Here is a 15,603-nt window from a genome sequence, read left to right as displayed (position 1 = left end):
TTGCCGAGACTTAGCTTTTTGGAGTTGAAGCGAGTGATGAAGTCTAGTAAAGATTCATCCTCCTCTCTAACGCAGTTGAGGATCGTCCACTGTTCTTCAGTATATTTCCTCTGCTGGCTGAAGTGCTGGCTGAACTTGTTCTGAAAGTCCTCCCAATCATAAATGTGGAGGACCGGTAAACGGTCGAACCATGCCCTGTCCGCTCCAACCAGAGTCATCTGGAACATATAACACCACGTGGGTTCCGTCCAGTTACTGACGGTTGCCCCCGCAATGAATCTGTTCAAGTGGTCGTCTGGGTCGGATAGGCCATCATAAGTGCCAATGTTGGACATTTGTTTGGCACTTCTCGGGGCGATTGCTTCCGCAATGTCCCTTGCGAACTTTGACTTTCCTGCATTTGTAGCAGTTGGTCTAAAGGTTTTGGAGAAGTCACGCAGGTTTCTCTCCGCATTCGTTGGTTTAAAGGCTTCCCCAAAATTCCTTTTTGGTTGGAAGTCCGTTTCCTTACGCTTCCCTTTCGCCTTATGGCGAGGGTTTGCGTCGGTATCGGATTCTTCCCTCTCATCGTCTGAGTACTCGCACTCACTGTTCATATTGAGATGTTGGCGAGTACTGCCGAATTCGTCAGCCTGTTGAACTGAACGCAAGCGTTCATCCAATTCAGCTTGGAATTCTTTCTGACGTGCCTCGGCCCACGCCTTAACTTGATCTAGTGTTTGGCGAGGGACCCTCGTTCGTTTTTCCAACTGGGCCTCAGTGAACCCCAGTGGAATATTTACTGCACTTGCCCCGGCTTGGGTAACCGGGGTAGTGTTCGTAAGATTTGTATAACCGCCGGTGTTCTCCCCAGTTGCTGGGGTTGTGGTTACCGGGGTTTCTTGGTCGATTACTGGTCTTGGGACCGGAGTAACGTTAACCATTTCTTCAGAAACTTTGAAAAAACTAAGAATTAGTTCTAGCTTTTATGCACGGATGGCGCTAATGAAGAAACACTAAGTGAACCCTGGGCAGATTATAGATAATCTGGGGGTTAAGTAATGTTTCCCACGAGGATGAGGTTCAGCAGAGAAGATTGTTCTTCAGATGACCTGCAAAACAGACACCGTAAGCTCGTCACTGAGAAGGGGGGGTTCCTCCTTGTGACCACCCTCCGGCGTGAGAATCAGACTAGATTGCTCTGAATATAAGTGTATATTAAGAGATTGCTAGATAAGATGAGATATCAGATGATGTCCTTACCATTCCAAGGTGTTGGAGTATTTATAGCTGAAGGTAGGTTTCCTAGAAGGTACAGCCGGCTGAATAGTATTCCTGTTCCACCAACAGTGGACTACGCACAGGCCATGCTGGTTGGTGGATAGGCTACGGCCAACAGTAAAGGTCGGCTGTACACTGTTCCTTTACTGCCGGCTACGCACTGTTCCACCAACTGTAGGCTGCGCACGTCCCATCGTAAGGGTTGGTGAGTAGGCAGCGGCTAATAGTGACAAACAGTACTAGAGGGTGCTCCTCCTCATATTGTTGTCGGTGAGCTGTCACCCTGTGATTGGTTCATGGGCTGTTCTGGTCAAATTGTCTGTTCCGCCTATACCTTAGTAGGTATAGTACGAAAGATCTTCCAGAAGCATACGGACTGGCTCATTTAGGCGGGAGTATTCCTGCCTTGCTCATTCCTTCATGTGACTACTGAAGTAGCTAATGCCTTGTGCGTGTAGCCTTGCTGTTAGTGCGGGTAGCCTTCCCTGATGGCTTGTATCCGCAGCTGCGGGAACAGGCGGGGTACTTCACCATTGGGAGGCTTTCCCTGCGGGTACAGCTGGCGTACTGCGCGTAAGGTTCTCTGAGCATGGTGGGTCCTGCTGGAGCAGTTGGTCGTTGCGCAGACGTCCCTGTTCAAGGTGAGTCTTGCGGGTCCAACTGGGCTCTGCTGGGACCTACCTCTTCACTCGGAATCATACATCCAGGAAATAATATTACCTTTCACCGTCTTTGGACTCACGTACTTCTTCATTTGGTATGCCGATACTCAAACCTTCGCTTGTTTGTAGTACTCACGCTCGTTGTAACGTAAGGTCTCGATCATCTTGTTCATTTTTTATACATTATGTCTGAACATACCATCGGAAGCATGTGGTGCCTTCTTCTCAACCTCCTTTTCTTTCCCTTTACCTTTATCTTGTCTCATATGCTCTTTGGCTACTTGAAAATGTTCTGTCGTGAAGAAAGGAACTTCCTTCTCAGAGTTATTACTAGTATACATGTTAGGATATTACTCAGCTATCACATCCTCGACCTCAACCACTTCAAAATCAAACGACATATTCCCAACCAGAATATTCGTGTCAGTACTTACATTATCCCAAACTCTATCTCCACCCATCCTTCTTTCCCAACTCATCCACCTCATCCTCGTTTAACCCAAGAAGCAAGGCGATATGTTCTTCCAATAAAAAATTATCAACAAACTCGCCTTCTTCGATTTCATCCACGTTCACCATACTCTTAACTATCCCATCCGCGTTAATAAATAGTATCATGTTAGCCTCAATCATGTTTACTGGCTTAACATTCGTATAATCCATATAGACTATTATCTGAAATCCACTCCCACTACCACCAGTCTCAGCTTTACCAGACGACGATGCACTGCCGCCTGGTTGCTGATCACCACCACATCCGGCTGCATCAAGATCTTTGTCGTGATCATCTCCCTTTAATTTCTTCAGCTCATCTTCTTTGCATGTCAATTGGAGAATGATCTGATCCTACTTATCAGTCCTCTCCCCCTAAGCAGCAAAAAGGGCTTTTAAGTTCCCTGTTTTCTCGCTGAATAAACTGAACATTCGAAACATATTACATTGCTTGATCCTTATTTGTTCTTAAAAAGCTCGGTCCGCAACCATTTGATTCTGCTGAAGATGAATCAAATTGAGTAGCTGGAACATCTGACCATGAGGAGTCATCTAATAAAAATTGGGAGGGACAGGTTGCATCGGGCCTGAGGATGTTTGAATGAAATGAATGAATGCTCAAGCCTCTACAATGTAACCGATGGACTAACCGGAGCCATCATTTGTATTTGTGGGCTCAACATGAAAACCTCAGATCTAGCAATGCTATAGTCACCAACGTAACGGTCGGTGAAACAGGTGGAGTAGTCATCACAAATATCGAAATCGTCGGAGTAATAGATATAGAAACGGGTCCGTGGAGACGATACATTAGCAAGAATCGAAGGTCGATCCTGTATCTCAATACCAGTATCCCATCTCACCCTCGGCTTGTCAGGCTGTTCAACCATAAGAGCCTTGCCTTTACGCTTACGAGCGTCAGAACCACCTTCACCACCATCACCGCCATCATTGCCACCAACACCTCCATCCACACCTTCACGCTCTGAATCTGAATCATCGTGAATCCAACGATTATCAGGTGAAGCAATATAGTCAATTCAACAAGGTGACCAATCAACCATTTGTAGCGCGGTCGAGTTCGTGAAGTCGGGCCCCTATAAGTTCTAATCCTCCTCATGGTGTCATCATTCATGTGCTCGAGGACCATAAGATCAGCCCATTTCTCTGGATCTTTAATCAAGTTTGGCTGTAGACGGTTAATAATCAGCTGCAAGAATCTCGGGTACATAACGAACTTATGTCGTCTGGTTGTGTAATTCTCCTTGAGATGGTTGAAGATCATCTCAAAAAAGTTGAAAGGCTTGTTTAACACAAGAGCAGCAAATGCAGACTGCATCATGACTCTACATTCATCATATCTCCCTTACGACCTCCAAGGCAATGAATCAGTAGATGTAAAAGATACTTGTACTGTTCACACAAATTTGCCTTGTTATACATAGATTTCTCCAAATCCCCCTTATACCTTATCCTCACAAACAAACCCCTGATCAACGACCGATCAAATTCACACTTATCATCAACAGTATCCTTAAAACCCAGTACATCTTGAATCACCGATACATCAATCACAACCGGTTTATCCTGAATAACAGCCTCTATATGATTCTCTTCGGCAACATACTTCGCAATATCCCAAAAAGCTCGAATAATACTTTGATGAATATAAGTATCTGTAGATATAGCAAAATAGATCCTTAATCGCTTAAGAAAGCTAATACCCTCCGAGCATAGCAGTACCGAAGAATTCATCTTCTAGAAAAGCACATATATTATACTTTTTATCCCAATCAAGCACTGGTAACTCAGCTTCAGGTTCAGGTTCAACTATGGGTTCTGCAGCTTGAACAACAGGTTCAGGTTGTTGTTCGGAAACAGGCTCGGGAACTATATCTTGCATATTTTCATCCATCCTGTTTTAAAACAAATGTGTTAATAACAAATTCCAATTTTACCCTTAAAATTAACGAATAGCCACTTCATTCGTTATCTTTTACTTAACGAATAGGAGATCAGTCGTTAATATCTTAACGAATAAGAATTCGTTCGTTAATACTTTAACGAATAGGGAAGTTCATTCGTTAATACTTTATGGACATTCGTTATAGAAGCCAATGAATAAGCTTATTCGTTATGAAAGTTCTTATTCGTTAAAATCCTACTAGCGAATGAAAAGACATTCGTTATTCTTAACGAATGATACTTTAATCAGCTGGTGACAATCAAAAGTCTTAAGCATAAATTCCCCTATGATTGAAGATGGGGAATCATCTACATCAACTTCTTGACCACTGAAATAAACATAATTCGATCGGCTCCCACATTTCAATATGGGGAATATTCCATTTGATTATACTGTTCACGTTTCATGGTCGAACTGATCAAATGGGTCTGCCCTATGGTATATGCATCAAAACAAGACTTTCATATTTAGTCTCAGCTCGCAATTTAATGAAGAATGAAAGAGAAAGAAAATCAATGGTTTTTAAGCCACCTCCCATATAAAAGTCTTATTAAGCTACCTCGTATATATATTACATGACTATACGAGGTGCATTCATATAAAAACTAGAATATATAAAAACACGGTTTGGAAGTCAAGTCTCTTTTAATCATCAAAAACTGTATCAAGCTATCTTGTATATAAATTACATGACTATAAAACTGTACAATTTAGACAGTCAAAAAGATGATCGGTTTAACAACACTGATATTAACCAAGTGTTGCAAAAATCACATTATATTAGTGAGACAGAATATTTAGGAGGGAGGTCCTCGTTTTGATCAACTTCCGAAACATGCACTCCAAGCCATTCTCAATGACTTCAATGCTGCAATCCAAAGCCTCAAAGCAAATTTGAGGTTGATCTTTGCATCCCGTTGTTCCTTTCTGAATAAACTTCGAGATTATGGACCATTTCGTTGCTGACTTCAACTTTGAAACAGCCACAGAAAAAAACGACATGAGCATTTCAAACACTGAGATGCTGATTTCACTGACTTCTCTCAGTACTCTAACAACCGAAGAGAGATGGGCGTCAAGGTTCAAGGGTTTTGGACCATAAGTGTGATCGATATGCTTCAAATCCGAAACACCTTTTTTGGCACCCTTCATTAGTTTCTTTAAAACTGAAGTCTCAATAACAAAATTCTCCTTTCTCCTCCTTAGAGCTGATTGAACGTCTCTTACGTGTTCTTTCACATGTGAAACTACGTCTCTGACAGAACCACAGATGTCCAAAAACACCATGGATCGATCGCACAACTCATCGACCAATTTCTGATGTTGATGGTGAGAAAGGGCTTGTTGGGTTAGTGACAAACTGAGAAGATTGTCGACACATCTGTATAATCTATCCATACCCGTAAGACCACTGCATATTGTCTCTGGATCAAGGATACAAGAAATGGATGTCTCCCATGTTTTTAAATTGGTGAGCTCTTCTTCGATTAGAAGTGTGCTCGGGTGCGATCGGGTTGGCAAACTAATAGATCGAATGGCCAGACGGTTAAGCTTTGATAGTGAGAAAGCCATTGTTTTGGTAAAGGTTTGGCCAATGACCAAAACTTCGGGATGGTTGCTACAATATTCTTTTCTAGTTCTATTTATATAAACATAAGATCGCGTAGATAAATACCAGAAATCTATAGAGCATGTGAAACCGCGTGTGCGATCCAAAAAAAGTGCGGTACTTGCCTCCAAATCAGCCTACATATTTCTTATTTCTTGGTGGCATTTGGTAGGATTGAAGTAAAGAACTAACGTGGAAAACAAGATTAATTAATTTACTAATGCAAGCCCACGTATGGCCTGTCTCGTTAGGCCAACATTTAAGATGGCTGAACAATTTTATTTTTTTTTAATGTTTACACGTGAACAAATATGATCATATGACTTGTAAAATTATATAATACACGTGTGGCTTGTTACCCTCCGTCCAAAATTTTGATTGCAATTGCAACTAATTAATTTTTGTCATGCTCATAAACGTTCAAATCTAAGAGGACCTCTGGCTTTTTTTTTTTTTTTTTTTTTTGAGGCATACCAATTCAAACAAGCATGCGTGTTTGATTATGAAGTTTAAGCCATTACTTAGGAAAAGGTTTAATTGGAAATTAGAGTTAAATAGTAACTGCTTAGTCATTATAGGTTCCTACTGTCGATATCTCCACCGGTAACATATCCTTCTTTTTAGTATTAAGTTGCATTGAACTGGTGACTTCAATAACTTAACTTTTTCATCCTACAATTTTCGTTTAAAAGTCTAATAGAACTTTTAGACTCAACATTATAAATCAGTTTAGTAAGTTTTAGCTAACTACTAGCCAGCTTAAGGTTAAAGATTTAATATTATATAAATGTCAATCAAAATATCTTATAGTTGCTCCTCATCTTCTCTCCCGTCATTAAATTTTCTGATTTGTGATTTGAGGCTTTTCATGCGTTTGACCCAAATTCTCGAGAATAGGTCTCACCTAACTCGTATATTCCTTAAATGAGTTATAGCATCTCATTTATTTGTGAAACCCTTTCATAACTAAACAATAATTTTCAGGGGTCATAGGTATCACCAAACCCGGATAGCTCTTAAACAGGTTATAATATATCATTTATTTGTGTTATAATCTGTTAATCGTCAAATAATAATTTTCGCTGGTCATGGGTCTCACCAAACCCGTATATCCCTTAAACGGATTATAAATCTCATTTATTTGTGAAACATTTTTATCATCAAATCTTAATTACATTTATTTCCTCGGCATATTCTTCGTTACGGGATATCATCCCCATCACCGGTTAACTTCTGTTTATCACTCACCATCGTCACCTACATCAACCACCTCATTTTCATAAGATAAATATTTGTGTTCATTTTTATTTCTTTAAAAATCAACATGTTCATGTTTGTATGTTAAAAATCGAAAAAATCTACACATCTCAATTGAAATAGCTCAAACGTTAAAAAATATAATGAACGTAACCAACTAATATATACGTATTAAATTCAACACTACTACAAAATCTCGAATTAGAAGCGATCTACTTTTTATGTCAACGGCGGTAATCATAAAACCGCTTCAAATAAAATTTTTTAGAACACAATAGTTAGAAGCGGTTTGGGTTGGGACCCTTCTAACCCAACCAAATACAAATTAAAGTCAAAACGTTTTCATATTTCTTCCAGCAGCACATGTTCAAATTAAACTAATTCATTCCTTCTAGTATCCAATATGTTTAATTCTTGTCTTCTCCAATAAGTTTAATTCATGTCTTCTACAAATCTTTATTATATCAAACCATAATAAGAAATAAAATAATCAAAGAAAGGAATAAAAAAATGAGAAAGAAAAGAAAAGAAATAAAAAAAAGAATGGAAAATATAAAAGAAAATTTCATCCAACATTAGTGGAGGAAAGAAAATGGAAGGCTTCCACCGTGGTATAAATAGGATTTCTAATTCTTGTCCCAAATCGCTAGATTACAAAATTTGTAAGCTCTTTATAAGGAAGAGAGTTCACATGATAATATTCTTATATGCCAAATCACACCCAGTAGTCCTAGCGGAGGGTGCAAAGCACCCGACGCGCAGGGGCTCGGGCGCAATGTGGCGCTTTAATGGCGCACCTTGCACTTCGCACGCTCTGCACAAATCATTCAAAAACTTTTGATCTCTCTCTAAAATTTTCTTATAAGGCTAGTATTATACCAAGTAATTGTAACGGTACCTCTTCGATCGAAAGAAACTTTTATAACACGAATCCAAAAACTCTACCTAACCAAGGTATGACATTGTGTCATCGTGTAAAGTTTCATGTCTCGTGATTATCGTTATGATTATGGGTTTATACTAATAGAGATATACTACATTGTGTTGGCTTGTTAAATATAAACTTGCAAGGTGAGACATTAGAATTTTTGTATAACTCACGTTTGCGTGAGACAAGATGCTTTTCCAAAACCATCAAACTCATGACGGATAGTTTAAATATTTTCAAATGATTTAAACTACATTACAGTGGTCTCTATAGACTTACGGGATGGTTACTACTGGTATTGTGGGGTTTTGTATACAATGCTTGCCTACTGGGCTATTACACGTTACTTATTGGACAAGTGTTAGCCAATAAGTAATATGACCACAGTCACAGATACGGTCGAGTGACAAGTACCTTTCGGTAATTTATAAGTAGACAGATGTAAAAACATCTTAATGCTGTAACTGTAAAACGTGTCATTTATTAATGAATGTATGTACTCACCAGTATTTCCTGCTGATCAAATATTTTTAAGCATGTTTCAAGTGACTTGTTAGAGACAACGGAATGATGCTTGCGGGCTTCCAGCTTAATTAAGTGGCTTGTCGCCAAAATAAAGAAACGTGTTTTGTAAATTAGGGTTTATCCCTATAAATCTTATGTATGTATAAAAACGGGTTTTTATCCTAGTTTATGAAATAAGAATTATGGTGTTTTTACAACTCTGATCATTTTTCCTAACTACGGTTCTGTTAAGATATTCCGCTGCAAATTATTTTATTAAACACCGATACCATCACTCAACGTTCGCGGCTCCCCTCCCGGGGTATAGGGGTCGGGGGCTGTGACATTTATAAAGCTTTATAATTAAATACGTTTATGAAAGTATGAAAAACATTGACTTTTTAGCCCGGTCTTTGACTTACGAGATCTCATGCTCGATCTTGGTTCGTTTATAGTTGTTTTTTAAAGCTTCATCTCGGCTCATTTATTATTTATTAGCTTTTATCCCTCGTATTACGGGGCTGTTTTATATTTTTCGTTTCTAATATTTATATATTTTTTGAATTTTAATTTTATTTTTTGTACGGAAGCTAATAATATACTTAGGGTTTGATGATAAAAGTGTTTCACAAATAAATAAAATATTATTACCTGTTTAAAATATGCCTAGGTTTGGTGAGACCCAAGACTAGCTTATTTCTTTTTTACTATAAAATTTTTTCTTAATTATAAATAATATCTCTTTTTAAAAAAAATCGGATATTAATTTTTAGTATATGTATATTTTATAGGATTTTCATATAAAATTTGGTAAGATTAATTCTTAATTTAATGAGAGTTATAACCCGTTTAAGGGATATCTGGGTATCACAGTATTAGCGACTGATTATGAGTCACTAATATTAGTCACATAAAAACCAGTCTCTAATATTATCGGTGACTGATAAATCAGTCCTAGATACTATGTACTAAAGACTGATATATGATTCCTTGCAAATTTAGTCTCTAATGTTCACTTTTTGTATTAGCGACTGATTATGAGTCACTAACATTAGTCACATAAAAACCAGTCTCTAATATTATCGGTGACTGATAAATCAGTCCTAGATATTATGTACTAAAGACTGATATATGAGTCCTTGCTAATTTAGTCTCTAACGTTCACTTTTTTTGTAGTGTGAGACCCATACCCATGAATTTGGGTCAAATGCATGAGAAGCCTTCATTTACATATAAAGCAATCTGGTGGCTTGAGAAGGGGTGAGGAGCAACCAGAGATCTTTTAAAGGTTTATATATATATACATATATATATATATAAGATTAATTAATTTATATATATTTTAATTATTTTATGTATTTTTGAAAAAACCTTTAGCGCGCCTAACCTCAGCTTGAGCTCGTGTAGTGTAACACCCCGACCGATGGCGGATTATACATCGGGGCGCCACGTATTGTTTCATTACTCGCGACACTATTTGGGTGTCAATATTTAATAAATACATTTCCTTGCGCACGCGCAGAACATGACATAAAGTAATATAAATCATATCATAACTTAAAATATTCAAATAACATAAACTTGTCTTGTTACATTTTAAACTAGGTCCAAAAGAAAAGAAAACATCCTATGTGTCCTCAAGCTTCCAGAAACAGCTACAGCAAACCTGAACATGTGTTAAAATAAAACGTCAACACTTGCGTGTCGGTGAGAAATCAAGTTTAATACATATAAATAGATAACAATATCTGCGTGCATCATGTGTATAACTGGTGTTCAACAAGGGTGTAATCAGATTGGGATCAAGCCTTAGATCATAGCTCATAGTTCAATCCGTGCTCCCAATTGAGCACAAAAACAAGAAAACTGTGCAAGTGTAAACAAAAGAGAAATCATAAACGATAGTTCTCCCGTGTTCATCTAATGGATCCATGAAAACTGCGGAATAGGCCGACAAGACGGTTGATGATCCACACATACAAATAAACAGCCAAGTCTACGTCCATAACACATGGGGTTTTGCGCGACAAAAGTTTATAAACAAGTTTAAGACTCAAGTTTGTACGAACACATGAACATCCCAAAACATTAAAAATAAAAAGGGATTAGGTACGAGATTACTCACATGTAAACGGTGCGTTGAAAGGTAATGCAAGAACCAACTTTTAAACAAGCACAAGTTAACCTATAAATAAGGGGTTATTGGTTTAACAATTGGTTTTTATGTCTAGAATATATGTAAGTTACTTAAACAAAATATATATATTTACCGAGATCTGGGCAGAACAGAAGAGAAGACGGAGGCAAAGAGAGTGGAGGCGGCTGAGGAACTAGGGCAGAGAGCAAAGGGAGAGAGATATGGGGAGTGTTTAAGTGTAGTGTGTGAAGTGTTAAGAAAATAGCTATATTTATAGGCAAACCCTAGGGAACACAATCCCTAGAAAAGAGGAAAATATCTTATCAAATCAAGCAAAAGATATCAAAAAGCACAAGAAAACAAAAGCAAAAGATATGGAAAGATATGGCAGCTGGGGAACAGGAAAAAGGGCTGACAGGTTACAGAATAAAGCATGGGAGGAGTCAGATAAAACACTGTTCAAGGCATGCAAAAGAAGATTTCAAAAGATTATGTCAGTCACTTTTTCTGTCAACCAATAGGATTGGTGCGCATGCTGCGCCGAAAGTGGCTTTTCGGACAGATGTCGGAACTGACCTAAGGTGCTCAAACAAAAGATAAGATATCTCAAAAGAATACAGGCTGACCTAAACAGAAGAAAAGACTTAAGGTTTAGCGCGAGAAGATACGAGCGCACGCGCTAGGGCGAAGGCAGACAGAACAAGCCTTAGCGTGCCGCGGGAAGAACTTAAATCCTTAGCGCGTCGCGGGAAGAACTACAAATCCTTAGCGCGTCGCGGGAAGAACTACCATTCTTAGCGCGCTGCGGGAAGAACTACAATTCTTAGCGCGCTGCGAGAACAGTTCGCCTCGCGTAGCAGGAACTGGTCTTCACGCAGGCTTCCTTGTAAGGAGTCTGGCGTGTGGAGCTGCGCAGACATCCTTAGGCGGGAAGAACCAAAGGACAAGCAAAAAGTTAAGGAAAAAGGGGGTTCAAGGCTCAAGGGTAAAGCAGAGGGGCGGGACGGCGACAAGAGAGAAAAGAGGCGGGAAGGAATTATTATTATTAGTAAGTAATATAAAAATATATATATAATTTATTTAATGTTAAATTTACAAAGTTTAATAATCAAATTATAAATCATAAAAAGAAGAATCGGATTCGAAAACGGGTACCTGGGTCAGGTCGGATTGGGCAGTTGTCACAGTCTCCCCTACTTTAAGAAATTTCTTCCCGAAATTTAACTCGAAGTAGGATTTGCAGAGAAAAGGTGCGGGTACTTGATCTTCATCTGATCTTCCCTTTCCCAAGTGAACTCGGCTCCGCGCTTGGACTGCCAACGAACTTTAACTATAGGGATGCGACTGCGCTTGGTTTGCTTTACCTCGCGATCCATAATCTCAACAGGCTTCTCAACGAAATGCATAGACTCATCAACTTGGACTTCATCAAGTGGTATGTGGAGGTTCTCGTCAGCTAAACATTTCTTGAGATTGGATACATGGAAAGTTGGATGCACATTGCTGAGCGCGGGCGGCAGGTCTAGTTTGTAGGCAACTTTTCCCACCCTCGCAAGAATCTTGAATGGACCAACATAACGAGGCGCAAGCTTACCTTTCTTCCCAAAGCGGACAACACCCTTCCAGGGCGACACTTTGAGGAGAACAAGATCACCAACTAGAAATTCGAGAGGCTTCCGCCTGCGATCTGCGTAACTCTTCTGTCGGCTTCTGGCAGTCAGCAGATGATCACGGATCTTGGCGATTTTATCGGTTGTCTCTTGAACTTGTTCGGGTCCTGTGATTTGAACTTCACCCACTTCGTTCCAACAAATCGGTGAACGGCACTTTCGACCGTAAAGTGCTTCAAATGGGGCCATACCGATGCTGGAATGATAGCTGTTATTATAAGAGAACTCGACCAGAGGTAGGTGTGAATCCCAATTACCTCCAAAATCAAGAACACAAGATCGAAGCATATCCTCAAGGGTTTGAATGGTTCGCTCAGACTGTCAGTCGGTCTGAGGATGATATGCAGTACTCATGTCCAAACGAGTTCCTAACGCAGATTGGAGAGATTTCCAAAAGCGAGATATAAAACGGCCATCGCGATCGGATATGATGCTCAAAGGAGTACCATGACGGCAGACAATTTCCTTGACATAAAGCTGCGCAAGTTGTTCTACACGGTAGGTTTCACGAATGGGCAGAAAATGGGCAGACTTGGTCAATCGATCCACTATTACCCAAATGCTATCATGTTTGCTTGCGGTCAAGGGTAACTTGGTGATAAAGTCCATTGCTATACTTTCCCATTTCCACGTAGGAATTTCAGGTTGTTCGAGCAAACCAGATGGGCGTTGATGTTCAGCTTTTACCTTAGAACAAGTTAGGCATTTAGCTACGAACACAGCAATATCCTTTTTCATACCAGGCCACCAAAAAGAAAGGCGCAAATCTTTGTACATTTTGTCAGCACCAGGATGAACTGAATACCGAGATTTGTGCGCTTCACTCAGTATGAAAGAGCGAAGATTCTCATCATTGGGGATCCAGATGCGATTGAGATAGCAGAGAATTCCACTCAGATTAGGGACAAAATGCGCTTCCGCGCCACACGCTAACTCGGCGCGAAGGTTGCCACTGCTGATGGATGCGCGCTGCGCGTCACGAATGCGTGATTCAAGATTGCTTTGAATCGGCGCGAAGTGAAGCTGGGTGCGCGGCAAGATACAGTTAAGTTGGCAGGGTTTTCGGCTGAGCGCATCGGCTACCACATTAGCCTTTCCAGGGTGATATCGGATCTCACAATCATAATCGCTGATGAGTTCGTTCCATCGGCGTTGTCTCATGTTAAGTTCCTTTTGATCAAAAATATGCTGAAGGCTTTTATGGTCGGTGTAAAGGATACACTTAGTACCATAGAGGTAGTGTCTCCAGATTTTCAAGGCAAATACAACTGCACCAAGTTCGAGGTCGTGAGTCGTATAGTTCTTTTCATGAATTTTAAGTTGCCTAGACGCGTAAGCGATAACCTTGCCTCGTTGCATAAGTACACAACCGAGACCTTGGTTGGAGGCATCACAATACACGATAAAATCATCATTACCCTCAGGTAAAGCTAGAACAGGAGCTTCGCACAACAATTGCTTGAGCGTCAGAAAGGCTTCTTCTTGCTTCGAGCCCCAAATATACGGTTTGCCTTTGTGCGTTAAAGCTGTTAAAGGCAAAGCGATCTTTGAGAAGTTCGAAATAAATCGCCGGTAGTAACCAGCTAAGCCCAAAAAGGAACGGATTTCGGTAGGAGTGGACGGCGTAATCCAGTTCTTGATTGCTTCAATCTTGGATGGGTCGACATGAATACCTATCTTGTTTACAACATGTCCAAGAAACTGTACTTCATCCGACCAAAACTCACACTTGGAGAGTTTGGCATAGAGTTGCTCAGTTCGAAGCTTTTGCAACACCAACCGAAGATGTTGCTCATGCACGGCCTTGGTTTTAGAATACACCAGAACATCATCGATGAACACGATCACGAATTCGTCAACGGCGGGTGCGTTGGTTAAACCGAAAGACATGACCAAGAATTCAAAATGGCCATAGCGGGTTCGAAAAGCAGTCTTGGGAATATCCTCATCACGGATACGCAACTGGTGATAGCCAGAACGGAGATCGATCTTGGAGAAACAAGAGGCACCTTGGAGTTGATCAAAGAGGTCGTCAATACGCGGTAAGGGATACCGGTTCTTAATGGTGAGCTTGTTCAGCTCGCGGTAATCAATACACATGCGAAACGTACCGTCTTTCTTTTTAACGAACAACACCGGAGCACCCCAGGGCGAAGAGCTAGGGCGAATGAATCCTTTAGCGGTCAACTCTTGGAGTTGACTTGCTAATTCTTGCATTTCAGCGGGTGCAAGTCGATAAGGAGATTTGGCTACGGGGGAAGCACCAGGGACAAGATCAACACGAAACTCGACTTCCCGAGCGGGAGGTAAACCAGAAAGATCATCAGGAAAAACTTCAGGGAAGTCGCGCACGATAGGGATATCAGAAAGTTTCTTCTTTCCTTCATCGGGTTTGACCACATGGGCTAAGAATGCAACACATTTCTTCCGCAAAAGTCTTCGGGCTTCAGTGCATGACATTAGCTTAAGACCGTTAGATGGTTTCTCGCCGTAGATATGCAGATCACCATTTTCCCGAGGAATGCGAATCAACTTCTTGGCGCAAATAACTTCGGCGCGATTTTGCGAGAGCCAATCCATACCGATAATAACATCAAAGCTTCCAAGCGGCATAGGAATGAGGTCGATTCGAAAATCGTTTTCGTTAAGGTTAAGCGTACAATCTTTGATCACAGAGTTTATTAAAATAGTTTCACCATTAGCCAATTCAACAGAGAAGTTTTCGTTTAAGTTTATGCGCGGTCGCGCAAGTTTTTGCTCAAATGCGCGAGAAATAAAACTTCTATAGGCGCTAGTATCAAAAAGTATAGATGCATATTGTCCGTTAAGTAAAAATGAACCATTAACCACGTCATTATTCGCTTGCGCTTGGTGCGCGGTTATATTTAAAGCTCGGCCGCACGTCACTTGGTTCGAAATTTGGTTAACTGGGTTCGCTTGCGTAATCTGAACTTGTAGTCTCGGGCACGCATTCCGGAAATGACTGGGATCACCGCAGTTATAGCACGACCTGGGTCGTGGATTAGGGTATGTTGGTTGTGGGTTTAGCGGGTAAGTTGGTGGTGTTTGCGCGATTGGGTTGGAGGGAAGGACTCTACAGTTTTCAGCAGTGTGACCA

The 15,603-nt window shown here is 40.4% G+C and overlaps 1 protein-coding gene across 1 annotated transcript; it reads right to left on the bottom strand.

The window, feature by feature from the left end:
• Positions 1–5,160: 5,160 nt before the first annotated feature.
• On the bottom strand, positions 5,161–6,285 carry LOC143558211 (uncharacterized). Its single transcript, XM_077047094.1, has one exon. It carries the CDS (start codon positions 5,950–5,952, stop codon positions 5,161–5,163), a length of 792 nt encoding a protein of 263 aa, XP_076903209.1. The 5' UTR covers positions 5,953–6,285.
• Positions 6,286–15,603: the final 9,318 nt, after the last annotated feature.

The sequence above is a fragment of the Bidens hawaiensis genome, unplaced genomic scaffold (genome assembly GCF_021521415.1).
Source record: "Bidens hawaiensis isolate Kalapana, Puna unplaced genomic scaffold, B.hawaiensis_p1.1 tig00019361_1, whole genome shotgun sequence".
Classification (NCBI taxonomy): Eukaryota; Viridiplantae; Streptophyta; class Magnoliopsida; order Asterales; family Asteraceae; genus Bidens; species Bidens hawaiensis.
Note: the sequence above shows the minus strand (reverse complement) of the source record. Positions and strands in the feature narration are given on the sequence as shown.

Excerpts from the sequence above, each read along its gene's own strand:
- LOC143558211 (XM_077047094.1), bottom strand. The coding sequence starts at position 5,952 with ATGGCTTTCTCACTATCAAAGCTTAACCGTCTGGCCATTCGATCTATT.